Source organism: Artemia franciscana, chromosome 13 (genome assembly GCF_032884065.1).
Source record: "Artemia franciscana chromosome 13, ASM3288406v1, whole genome shotgun sequence".
In the NCBI taxonomy this organism is placed as follows: Eukaryota; Metazoa; Arthropoda; class Branchiopoda; order Anostraca; family Artemiidae; genus Artemia; species Artemia franciscana.
In genome coordinates this window covers 26,014,143-26,028,002 of record NC_088875.1, presented here as the reverse complement: position 1 = coordinate 26,028,002, position 13,860 = coordinate 26,014,143, and the positions used below count along the sequence as shown (strand labels likewise).

The 13,860-nt window shown below is 34.7% G+C and overlaps 1 protein-coding gene and 1 non-coding gene across 2 annotated transcripts in view; one reads left to right on the top strand and one right to left on the bottom strand.

The window, feature by feature from the left end:
* Positions 1 to 403: 403 nt before the first annotated feature.
* Positions 404 to 13,860, top strand: part of LOC136034723 (venom dipeptidyl peptidase 4-like) — a 108,682-nt gene continuing 95,225 nt past the window's right edge. The window contains exon 1 of the mRNA XM_065716087.1: positions 404 to 633. Coding sequence (XP_065572159.1) covers positions 619 to 633 — 15 coding nt within the window. The 5' untranslated portion in view covers positions 404 to 618. The remainder of the gene's footprint in view (positions 634 to 13,860) is intronic.
* Positions 12,156 to 12,229, bottom strand: Trnan-guu (transfer RNA asparagine (anticodon GUU)). Its single transcript has one exon. It is a non-coding gene; the product is annotated as a tRNA-Asn (tRNA).

The window sequence follows — 13,860 nt, the reverse complement described above, 5'->3', positions numbered from 1 at the left end:
AGCTTTTAATTGTTTTAAAAAGTAGAATTGTGGCAAAGAGTCAAACTTTAGCGTAAAGAGCGAGACGTTGAAGAGGAGAGAACCCATTTCATATACTGAATAATTTCTTTTCGTTTTAAGTTTTAATGTCGCTCCTTACTAACAGTTAAAAAAAACTAGTTTTTTTCATTTAATTTCTTTAAAAATTCAATTTCAGAACCCGAAATCCAACTGATCATTCCGTTGAAGAACTTCAAGTATAATTCTTGGCTAATCTTGTCAAGATTGTTTTGAACACGAATGATGTGAATGTAAGAATCTTATAGCACGGAATACTGCATTCGAAATGGTTTAATCTAAATTCAGAAAAATTATACTTTTGCGAACATATGAAGAACCGTCTATGCTTACATTGAATCAGTCTGGTTTTTATGCTAAGTACCACAGGAGATGGAAAGCATTTCTTGTGTCTCAAAGAGACTCCAAAAAATGGAGTGGTTTGGCCTGTGTTATCCATATAGCCTATTTCAAGATGTTACTGTCAATTATTGAAATTAAAAACTGTAGGAATTTTACCGAAGAAAGTTTAAAGGAAAATGGGAATAAGAAACTAGCAGAGATAAATAGAAGGTGAAAGCTATGACGGTCCTGAAGGTAAGTTAATTTTCTTTTTCTATTATATTACAATCTTGTACTTGCTTTAGGGCATTCAGTTTATTTTTAGGAACAAAAAGAGCCCTCGTATTTCTCTACTTACTCAATTAGTGACGGGGGAGGGGGTGTGGTAATCGGCAAATGTTCTCATTAACTTACTAATGAAATGGCTAAGAATTAGACATATATTTAGAACCAGAATTTCCTTCTGAATCCAAACAAAGATTGTATCCATTTGCGTCGGAAATAAACTCCTCCCCCCCCCTAATATACGAATATATACCATGAACTGTATATATGCAGTGAATTTTCCATTAATTTGAATAACAGTTAAATTAATGGTGAAATTCTAGTTAATTGACTTTTGGCTATATCGGAAAGGGGTTAGGTTAGGAAAATGAAACTTTCAGGGATGGGTCTAAAGGCTAAAGTATGTCCCGGGAAGGTATTTTGAAGTACCCAGCTCCACTCCTTCTCCCTCAAGAGGGCCTTGAAATTTTCCTGCATGACAGGTCTATACCTATTGAAATTTTGACAAAGCAACATTTTACATTAATTTTCAGTTACCAGTTGCCTTTTCTCTGCCTTTAGTTCTGAAAATGTAATTCCTGTTATTTGAGTAGAATTCTGAACCATATCAATATTTTTTTTTCAAAATTTAGGCAATGTATTTGTATATCTTTAAAACCTTATAAATGGGGATTGAGCAAAGCTGTGAAGCTGAAAACAATTTTGTTGTACTTCATTTAAGCAGAAGATTTATTTTGCAAGGTTTCACTTTTATAGCACACATATTTTTAAAGGTCATTAAAGGTCAGGGCCCTCTAGAGGGAGAAGGAGTGGAGGCGTGTACTTCAAAATATCTTCCGGGACATACTTTAGCCTTTAGACTCATCCCTGAAAGTTTCATTTTCCTAACCTAACCCCTTTCCGAGGAAGCCAAAAGCCAATCAACAAGAATTTTACCCAAAATAGTGCCTTATGGAGAATTCAGTGCATATATGCAATTCAGGGTATATATTTGAACATTAGGAATGTGTTAGTATAGTTCATTTTCGATGCAAATGAATTTTACATTTGGATTCAGATAAAATACCGATTCCAAAAATATGTATTTTTCTTAGTTATCTTATTAGGGAGATAATCGGAAATTTACCCGGTATTCTTCTGGAAATTTTTGCTACTCCTACAAACTTATCTAAACTAAATGAAAGTAGAGCCGGCCAATGCTATTCAGCCCAAGTTTTCCCTGTCGGAGTTCATCCTGTTCAAAATTGCTGCCAAGATAGGTAAACCCTATTTCTTCAATTTTGACCAACAGTCCTTGAGCCATTTGAGAGATGATCACATTTGGCATTGATTTGGGCTTGTTAGCGTTTATTGGCAGTCGACAACTTATCAACAGCCAAAGTTCAATTGCTGTGAATTTTTCCTGGGGAATGAGCCAGAAGTTCAAAATCAACAGCAAATACGTATATTGAGTTCTCTTGGTTGGATTCAACTGTAGTCTGTCATTCAAACAGCATCCATGAAGAACAGAATACACTTTTTTGGTGAGCAAAACTTTACACAGTTTTTAACACCCTTTTTAACACCATGCAAATCAAAAAACTGCTCTTTAGACCTAACCGCTGCTTATACTCCACAGATGACACCATGGAAGAGCGCTTTAAATATTCTTGCATAGGCTGACTGTAAGTGAATAGGTCAAACACTGGAATGGATGAAAAATTCTTCAATGTAGTATTTTTTTTTATTCTATACTAGGCGGAGAATTTAGAAAAAACAATTTCTTTTAAACATGCCCTAGCTCGCTTTTGCACCCAGTCAGTCCATAGCTTAGACTTATGTTATTTTGTAGTGAGTAGGGATTCAGTTTGTTACAGTCTGCTCCTTTTCCAACAGAATCGGGACGTTGCTCATTTTTGCACCTTGTCAGTCCACTCCTCAGATTTAGCTCAATTGTGAAACATGGTTCAACTCAGCTGATTATGATTCTGGAATTAGCTTGTTTCCCCCTTTAATCAAGATTTCGCTAGTTTTTGCATCGAATAAGAACTTATCTCGTATTAGCAGCAAGTAGCTACTTAGCTTGTTTCTGTACCCAGTCAGCCCTTAGCTTCGACAGTGCCACAGCTTAGATACCAATGCAGTTATGAAAACTCCTATCTTGCCCATGAGAAGCTTTTGGTACAGAGCTCTGAACTTGGCACCTCCTCCAAGTCCGCGCTCCGACGTAAAGATCGTACTCCAGCACCATAGGCGGGAACGCTATTTGTTTTGATGCATATACAGCTTAGAAACCAATACCAGTTTCCTGTTACCAATTAGATTCCAATACCAGTTTCCTGTCTCCAGCCGCTAGCATCGCTACCGCGCACTGTGTCCCAAAAATAAATCGAGTTTTCATAACATTATATTGGTATCTAAGCTGTGGACAATGCGTTGTTTCTCGTCATCTAAATTCTGTAGCTTGGACTGATTCAGGACTGAAAATTAAGGTATAATGTTGTTCTGTCAAAATTCCAATAGGTCAAATCTATCAAGTAGGCAAACTTCTAAGACTTAGAAGTCAGAATAAGGTTAACACAGTAGCTTGGCAATCCTTTTCAGAGTTTTTTTTGGCCCTGGATTCATTACTGGAAGTGTCATTTTCCTAACTAACCCTTTTCCAAGACAGTGAAAAGTAGCTTGTCTAGAATCTTATTGTAAGTATTTTAGGATCTATTAAAGTAGTTCGTAAAATTTTATGGTGTTTCCTTCTGAGTAGGCAAATCAGTAAATTTATAACTATCTTAGCTCTAAAACCCTAATGCGAGGCTGTGGAGAGTATAATAGATGCCAGTAATTTTCAAGGATTGTCTGAAGGAAGCCCTTAAAAAATCTGAAAACTCGGCCATTTTAAAAAATTGTAGCCTCAACTCTGACTTATATTATTCCTAAAGACACACTGCTTCACAGCAGTGCTTGTTTGGTGGGGGATATTAAACTCACTCTCTGTCTTTTATCTCTCGTAAAACGATTTTGGCTGCTTTTCAATTGACATACTATTATTATTGTTCAATTGTAGAAATATTTGTAAAGTTTTTCCAGCTTTTCTGTTTAAAACTAAAATGTCTGATTGTAGTTTAAATTTTGGGAAAAATCTAAATATTAAGTCTAAAATTTCAACCAGCTGTAGATTTGCACATAAAACCTGGGTTGGATAAAAAATTTTATTTGTATAGATTCAAAATCTAAATAATTTTTGGCATTCTATGGCTTATTTGCCGTTTCTTATGTTAAAGTGTTGCGTATAATATTGAATTCATTATAAGAAAGATTTCTCATGGTTTACATGTCATACCCTAATATTAGAAAAAATTATGGACATACACAATAAAATATGATAGTTTTCCAGCCTTGTGCCTATGTTTGATTACCACTACTATAAAAAAAATTCAATAAAAGGAGTTTTTCAAAGAAAAGTAAAGAGCCATATTAAAATCTACCACTAGCAGAAATAAAGTCATGTAACAGTTCAAATTTCAATTAATATGAACAAATAAGTGAAGATTATAATGAAAGGAAATTAAGAACTGATTAAATTGGGTGAATTATTAAATCCAATATAAACACTGATACTGTTATAAATAAATAGATGAATTCTAATACAAGCAGAAATTAAAATGAAAAAAGAACTCAAACTTGAAATGAACAGAAACTAAATACCGAATATCATTCAAATACAAAATTTAATACCACAGTTTGGATGCCTTGTATCTTCAGTACCTTATCAGATCCTGCATATGTATCCAGTCATATCGGAGTTGTTTAAAAGGACAAGTGCAATATACTGCGTTGGGGTTCCCTTTGGTTTTTCCTTTTCATTGTGTAGGATTTGTGTGTTTTATTCATATCTTATATTATTTCTAGCATGTGATAATTTTTTTATTCTAATCTATCCTTTTCTCCTGTTAATTAAGACTTCTGGATGTAAAGCCCAAATATTTAGACATTTATTTGTATTTGTATAGTTGTTCTTTTGTTTTCTCCTAAGTTATGCGTCTTAATAAAAGTTATAGCCATTTTTTTTATTCTGATTTTGTTTTCAATTAGAGTTAAGTTGATCTTAAGAATACTTTATTTTTTTAGGAGAACGACCTGTGCCCTGATTCTGTAAAAAAAAGCTGGGGGTGATAAAATTTGCCTGTGGCCGACCCTGATCACCTCTGTCCTACGACTTCTCGTAGGACACAAGGTGTATACAACAAGTAGACTTGTTGTACCTTGTTTGAAGCAGAACAATACAAGAATTTTAAATCTGTCTTATTGAAAGCGCAATGTTGACCAATGGCCCTCCAACACCCCTTTTCCTCTAGCCCTTGGACCACAACTTTTTGTGAAATTTAAGTTTGTTGCACCACCTTTGAAGCAGGGTCATTCAAGGATATTCATCGTACGTAATTGGTGGCCTAAAGTAGGTCTCGTCCCATTCAATATCTCTATGTCCATCCTACCGTCAACTTCTCGATGCAAATGCAGGCATGAAGTTAAAGATGATTTTAAGAACATGCTGTATTTTGCAGCCATTTTGAAATAGCTTGTTTTTATTTTTTTATTTTCTATTTTTTAAGAAAAACTTCTGCTTCGGGTAGAACTACATCATGGGGTCAAAACTGCATCATTTGATCAATGGCGAAGAAACTATGTTAAAATATTGCCCCTTCCATAATTTAATCTGCAAATCCAATCGAAGATTACTACAACACTGCATTTCCAAGCAAGTTAGATCTAATTTTCAAGAAATATATATATACAGAACTAAATCTATATTAGTAGATTTAAATCTAAATCTGTAGTTCAATATATCGACAGGTAAGTTTGGAGGAGTTATGTCACATGTAAGTGATAGTTTCGCCCAACACGCTTATCACCTAATGTTGTATATAATAATCTCAGTAGTAGTGTCCTTCATTCAGTAGATTCTTAGTTGTTCATGTTGTAATCAGAGACCAACTGGCAAATGTAAGCAAGTATAAAGATATTTCCAATTTACAATCCAGATTTTTTATTTGGACTATGAAATTGTGGAAAGAAAGGAACTTTTTACAATTTAAAATGTAAAAAATATCACCAATGAATAGTGTAGAGAAATCATGTTTTGGAACAAGTTTCTATGTTTACCTTATGCTTTCTTTTACTTCATAAAATGAATAATAATTGTAGTTAACACATTTTGCATGCAGATCTTCTATACTTTACCCCCCTCATACCGTGCAAATACATAGTACAAATTATATGTTTCCCCCGTATTCTGCCAATGCGTCTCTCTTGTTTCAACCCTTGGACCAATAATTTGAATCAACTATGACAGAACAAGAAAAAAGAAGAGTGAGGTTTTTAGGTTTATTTTACAAAATACTTTTCAACAATTAGGCGCTGTCAAAGCACTGACATATTACCCTAGGCTCAAGATTACCAAAAGGACAAACAAGACTGTCAATTAAAGTGATGAGACTCTAGAGGTATTACCTTTCTAAGCCCAAGAAAATCAATATTATTAAAAAAGTTTATTATTAGCTGAAAAAATGATAGCTAAGAAAAAAGTGATCAACTGGTCTTAGAGCTACAGGGGAACTTTCAAACACTAATTTTACCCTATATTTCCCAGGGAGTACCTTATTTTACCCAATTTTAACTTACTTAATCAATTTTACTTGCTGGATTTTTATTTTACAATTGTTTCACAACAGTGCCGTCGATGGTACCTGAAAGTTTCAACTTAATACTCTACTCTGTTCCTAAGATATTGCATCTATGTCATTCTGGCAAAATGAATGCACTTAGACTGCGATGATTTGAGTCAATAGTAGTAGTAGCAGCAGTCGCAACATTAGTAGCAGTCGCAAGTAGTTGCAAACGGATGTAGTCACCATCGCAGTTCCATGTATTCGCCGTTGCTGTATCAAAAAGTTGCTGTTACATTTTCAAGTAGTTGTTCTCGCTGTCGTAAGTCGCTGCAGACGTAAATAGTTGTTGCTACGCAGTCGCAATCGCAGGTCCATTTAGTCACACTTGTAACAGGTAGTAGCAGTCGCAAAAAGTCACGGTCGTAAATAGTCGCAGTAGCATTAGTAGTAATAGTAGCAGAAGTAGCGGTATTAGCAGTAGCAGCAGTAGTGGTGGTAATAGCCCTGAAACTTCCAAATAAAAACCCTCAGCCGTCCCTGAGACATTGCTGAACCGCCATTTTGACTATCTGGATACAAATAGCGTCTTCTGATTAGTTTTAAGCTCCCCTACCCCTCCCCCTCCAAAAAAACTTACCTGAAAGTTACAATTTAATACAGTTTTAAAAAATGTAGTAGTGTTTAATATTTTTGGAACGTGTTTATTGAACAAAAGGAAAAATTCAGGCTTCATATGAAGCCGACTTAAAAAAAATTTGCACAAAAAAATGGTTGATTAAAAATTATGATTGTGTATCCAATTTTTGCGTAAGATTTAAGTCATAGTGCAATTTTAATTTTATCCAAGAAAAGTAAAAAAAATGCCGTATATTAAATGTTTGAACAGTTGACAAATAATGAAGCTGTAAACCGAGAAAAATTAAAATTTCTATTAAAACCGAGAAAAATTAAAATAAAATGAAAAAAGGTTTTCCCAAGAAAAGTAAAACTCGATATTAAAACTTAAAACGACTAGACATCAAGTACTATAATAAGGCAGACTTAAAACGGACAGGAATTACTATGGATTTACAAATGAATCTGATCGAAAATAAAATGAATGATAAAGTAAAATTACAATGTTAGTAAATTACAACGAAAAGGGATGTATTTCTACTCCCCTCAAACTCACCTCAAGGCTTGTTTGTCATTCATACAGTGAACAAAATGAAAATACGAATCAAGTTTTCAGGAAAATCAAACTATGTAAAAAAGAATAAAGTGCTATTTTTGGAAGCAATTTGTCAAGTTTCCAATACAAGACTTAAATTCTACTAATTTTGGCTTTCAACGGGACTTTTTAATTGTTGTTATGGATAATTTTTTTTTTTTTAAACATCTTTTCTGATTTAATTCAAGGGAACGTTCGTTAGATTTGTATAGATCTGAAATTGGTGATATAATGTTCGATGTTCTTCTTCCTATATAAATATTGATATTCAAAATATATTCAAAATGTTTAAACGGTAAGGAATTTTTATCGATTATTCTTGATCATTCACATGGTTAAAAGTAAAGTTTATACTTCAACAATCAGATCAGATATCGAAATTGCACTACTGCTCAAAAACTCATTCCATGAAAAACATGATTAAAAATATGGTCAACCCATAGTCTAGTCAATGGCGTTAATTCACTAAAATGTATTGGGATGGGGTTTATTTTTCAAAATATAAGGAGGATAATTTACTTTTTTTTTAACAATTTTTTCAATGAAAATACCAAAAAAGGCATTTTTTCCAATGGAAGGTAGTTTTAAAAATTTAGAAAAAAAACACTTTAAATTTAGAGGGGGGAATGCAGCCTTCCTCAATTGAAAACCCTGAGTCTAGTACATAAAATTGTATTAGCTTAATTTTTTTCTTGCTCTGTTATTAATAGCGAGGGGCACCTACTTCTACAAATCATTTACACCAGGAGCTGTGTGCCAAGCGGTAGTTTGCCAAGTGTAGCAGAAACTGTGCTAAGCGTGGCGGAACTGTGTGGCACACGTGGCGGTCTGAGATATACACCAGGTGGCGTAAAGTGGGTGCCTCCTTAATTAATAGCTGGAATAGGTAAGCAGGATAGAATAGTTTCAAGTTTAGGATAATTTTGCTTTCGGGAAAAGTGCTTACTTCTTGATTTTAATAAAATGGAATCTTTGGTGCAAATCAAAAGTCGCATAAATAAAGTTTGATACAATACTTAAAATTTAATACCCTCTATAATGTCGCATGGAAGCCACTCTAATGCGTGAATTAAATAAAAAAAACTAGTTTTTTTAACTGAAAGTAAGGAGCGACATTAAAACTTAAAACGAACAGAAATTACTCCGTATATGAAATGGGTTGTCCCCTCCGCAGTCCCACGCTCTTTACGCTAAAGTTTGACTCTTTGCCACAATTCTACTTTTTAAACAATTAAAAACTTTAGCGTAAAGAGCGGGGGATTGCGGAGGGCACAACCCATTTAATATACGGAGTGATTTCTGTTCGTTTTAAGTTTTAATATCGCTCCTTACTTTCAGTTAAAAAAACTAGTTTTTTTTATTTAATTTCTGAACGTTTTTGAATTAATGCATGTTTGATTTTGGCTCTCGGCACATAAATTATTGAAATGAAATTAGTATATTATTTTTTTTTGGCTAAATGGCTTTCTCTTAGTTTTGATCAGACGATTTTGAGAAATAAGGGGTGGGGAAGGAGGCCTAGCTGCCCTCCAATTTTTCGGTTACTTAAAAAGGCTACTAGAACTTTTAATATTCAACGAACGTTTTTATTAGTAAAAAATATACGTAACTTAAGAATTAACTTACGTAACAAACTTTTATATTCTTATATTTTATTATGTGTACGAGGGGGTTTGTACCCTCGTTAATACCTCGCTCTTTACACTAAATCGTAAGTTTTGTCCCAATTCTTTAAGAATGACCCCTGAATCAAAAAGGCCGTAGAATAAATAGTTGGAATCACTAAAAATATTTTAGCATAAAGAGCGAGGTATTTACCTCCTCCTAAATACCTCGCTCTTTATGCTAAAGTATTTTTAGAACCCCTCACATGCGTAATAATCTCTGTTCGTTTTAAATTTCAATGCTATTCCTTACTTTCATTTGAAAAAAACGTTTTAATGTTTATTTTTTCATTGTTTTTTTTTTATAGTAATGCTAGAAAATCCTGCGCCCTTTTCATTGAATTTTTCTTCCCCCATGACATATTCCTCAAAGGAAAGATCCTCCCACAAAGCCCTCTCCCATCAACCCCGCCCCCAAACCAAAAAATCCCTATGAAAACGTCTGTACACTTCCCAATAACCATTACTATATGTAAACACTGGTCAAAGTTTGTAACTTGCAGCCCCTCCCTCAGGGATTGTGGGGGAGTAAGTCATTCCCAAAGACATAGTTATTATGGTTTTCGACTATGCTGAACAAAATGGCTATCTTAAAATTTAATCTGTTGACTTTTGGAAAAAATGAGCATGGGAGGGGGCCTATTTGCCCTCCAATTTTTTTGGTCACTTAAAAAGGGCACTAGAACTTTTCATTTCCGTTAGTATGAGCCCTCTCGCGACATTCTAGGACCACTTGGTCGATAAGATGACCCCTGGGAAAAAAAAAAAAAAAAAAACAAACAAACAAATAAACACGCACCCGTGATTTGTCTTCTGGCAAAAAATACAAAATTCCACATTTTTTAGATAGGAGCTTGAAATTTTTGCTATAGAGTTCTCTGATATACCGAATGCGATAGTGTGATTTTCGTTAAGATTCTATGACTTTTAGGGGATGTTTCCCCCTTTTTTCCAAAATAGGGCAAATTTTCTCAGGCTCGTAACTTTTGATGACAAAGACTAAATTAATTCAAACTTATATATTTAGAATCAGCGTAAAAATTCGATTCTTTTGATGTATCTTTTAGCATCAAAATTCCGTTTTTTAGAGTTTCGTTTACTATTGAGCCGGGTCGCCCCTTACTACAGTTCCTTACCACGAACTGTTTGAAAAGAAAATAATTCGGTATTTCGGGGCTTCTGACATTATTACTCCTTTGCGGAAGTTAGGCTCAAAATTGAAAAAGGATTATATTTTTTCTCTGGGCCCCTTCCACCTCTTAGTTCGTTTATTTTCCCGTTAGTTTTCGCTTTATAGTTGTGTTATATCTTAGCAGTTCTTTCGTTAGTTGAGTTATGGTTGTGGTATATATGTTTTATCGCTCGTATAGTTGTGTTATTTTCAAATTATACTCCATTATAGAGAGGCTCCGAACACCCAGCATTGTATATTAAGCTCTTAATTTGACGTTTTTTTCTAACGTGACCAGATTCGTCCTGCGCCCTTTTCATTGAATTTTTTTCCCCCATGGCATATTTCTCCAAGGAAAGATCCTCCCACATAGCCCCCTCCCTCAGCCCTACCCCCAAAACCAAAAAAATCCCCCTGAAAACGTCTGTACACTTCCCAATAACCATTATTATATGTAAACACTGGTTGAAGTTTGTAACTTGCAACCCCTCCCCCAGGGACTGTGGGGGAGTAAGTCATCCCCAAAAACATAGTTATTATGATTTTCGACTATGCTAAACAAAATGGCTATCTCAAAATTTTGATCCGTTGATTTTGGGAAAAAAATGAGCGTGGGAGGGGGCCTTGATGCCCTCCAATTTGTTTGGTCACTTAAAAAGGGCACTAGAACTTTTCATTTCCGTTAGAATGAGCCCTCTTGCGACATTCTAGGACCACTTGGTCGATACGATGACCCCTGGGGAAAAAAAAAAAACAAACAAATAAACACGCACCCGTGATTTGTCTTCTGGCAAAAAATACAAAATTCCACATTTTTGTAGATAGGAGCTTGAAACTTCTACAATAGGGTTCTCTGATACGCTGAATCTGATGGTGTCATTTTCGTTAAGATCATACGGCTTTTAGGGGGTGTTTCCCCATATTTTCCTAAATAAGGCAAATTTTCTCAGGCTCGTAACTTTTGATGGCTAAGACTAAACTTGATGAAACTTATATATTTAAAATCAGCATTAAAATGCGATTCTTTTGATGTAACTATTGATATCAAAATTCAATTTTTTAGATTTTTGGTTACTATTGAGCCGGATCGCTCCTTACTACAGTTCGTTACCACGAACTGTTTGATATAGCCTTAAGCTGTATATAAAAGCTATGCTGATTTTTCTTTCAAATTAGAATTCTTGATATTGTGAACAAACTACCCTACAGCCTTGGAGCTTAGTATCACCTGTCTTGTCAGAGGCACCTAGGGCATTGAGGAAAAACATCAGGTCCTCAAGTTTTGTGCTCTCACGAAGTCCTCGCACTCTTTTTTTGATGTTGGTATTAAGGCTGCACAGGTCACTGTTGTTCAAGATACACCAATAATACTAATCATTCAATCAGCAAACTTGCAAACAATGTCTGCAAACAAAACAGCAAACAATGTATGCAGGGTACGACTATGTCCAGGGATCGGAATGGAGGGGGGCTGGTATGCAGTCAAACTGGAAGCGACTCTGGAAATTCGATACAAATAAATTAGATGAATGTTTTCTGTGTACGATTGTTATTGTAGTGAGTTACACCGAGATTGCCTATTTTCATATTCACTGTCTCTTGAATTGTAACTTGAAATTTGCCATCTGCCAGTTGAATTTTAGGAATTTAACATGATAGAATACTATACTTGCTAGTCAACAGACGTACAGAGTCAGATAGACAATTCTAAAGAGCGGAAAAAAAATATGCCAAATTATTTTAAGGTCGGAATCATTACAAAATAGTATGATTTTCCTCATAGGTCACAAAATACCTGCAAAAAACGCCCCCGGGTGGGCTCGAACCACCAACCTTTCGGTTAACAGCCGAACGCGCTAGCCGATTGCGCCACGGAGGCTTATGTTATTAATTATATAAAAAACTAAATGATACAGTTCCCTTTCGATGCGTACTCTTATCGCCGTAAGGAAGTCGATGAACTTGTCGATTAAAAGGCTAAATAAAAGATGACATGTTACTCGCTACTGCCACAAGTGCGCCCCAGCTCTCCTTCCCTGCTGAGGCTAAATTTGTGAAATTCCATTTAAGGGGGAGTTGAGTTTTGAAGAGTAATAGAGACTGGATTTGTTATTATTATTTTTCTTTTATATTTTCATTAATCAATTATTATTTTCAATTCAGTTATTTTTTGTTTAATATCTAGCTCATAGTTTTATTATTTTTGGTTTATTTATAATAGAGTTATTGAAATAGTTGAGGTTTTTTCGTACTTACGGGTTATAGCGACCACATTTAAAAACTTGTTTGAAACATAGCCACAAAGCTCATTTGGTTTACAATGTGTGCTGATAGTGGAAAGTATCTCACCATTGTTGTTCAAATGAAGATTTGGGATTTGTTAAAAATTGAAGAAGAGGCAATTAGATTTTACCAGGATAAGGGTGTGCTACCCAAAACGAAACAGTGCGTCAATGGACCCAATATGACTTTATACCCTTTAGAGAAGTACCTTTTTTTTAAATATTAAACAGTTGTATTAATAGGTAAGTAGTTAAGTGGATTTTCCTGAGACCGCAAACCCTCATAGGTTTTCTTCAGTGCGAACGTTTTGTTTAGTTTATTTATTTATTTGTGTACATAAAAATAAAAATCTTAGACTATAATGAATGTAGGCTATGTTAACAGTCTAATATATAGTAATATAAATTTCTTGAAGTCTCCGCAATTTTGTATTTCTTAAGATAAAAAAAAAAACATTTCAAGTACCTTTTGGTTCTAGTAAAGTACAAATGACGCTTTGGACCTTAGAAGGTTTGCGATAGCCTGCTTGTTATAATTTCTGTTGGTTTTATGTTCAACTTGATTATTCATTGTAATTTTTGTTTATTTCGGTTTCATTTATTTACTGAAAGTACTGTTGGTTCGGTTTTTTATTTGACTTTATTTCTGCTCGTCTTTGGCTCACTTTAGCCCTTTACTTCTCTTTGAAATTTTTCTTCAGTGGAAAAAGTTTTTAATGACTTTACAACATATTTTCCTTGGTCATCTTTGGTTTAATGTAGCTCTTTACTTTTCGTTGAAAAAACTTTTCGTGGAAATAATTAAAGAAAGAGCCCATTTCGCTTTTTACATATGTAGAGCTTCTGCGCGACCTTCAATAAAACCTGTATGCTAACAATGTGCAGCTTCCAAAACTTACAAACCTGTCCCCAGAGGCATAGTATTAGGGCCTTTCGACTATTTTGAGCAAAATAACAGTCTCAAAATTTAATTGGGTGTATTTGGGGTTAGGCAAGGAGGCAGCTGAAAAAGGCGTGGGAGGGGTCTGGTTGCCCTCCAGTCTCTCTTGGCCCTTAAAAAGGGCATAAAAACTTTCAATTTCTATTCGAATGAGCTCCTCTGAAGTTTTACGACAACTCCTTCCGTAACAAGTGATGTGGTGAAAAAAAATTAATACATTGACGCCATGCCACTATTTACTTAAGCAGCGCGATTGCCCTGTCTTTGACTAAAATGAATCGTAAGACT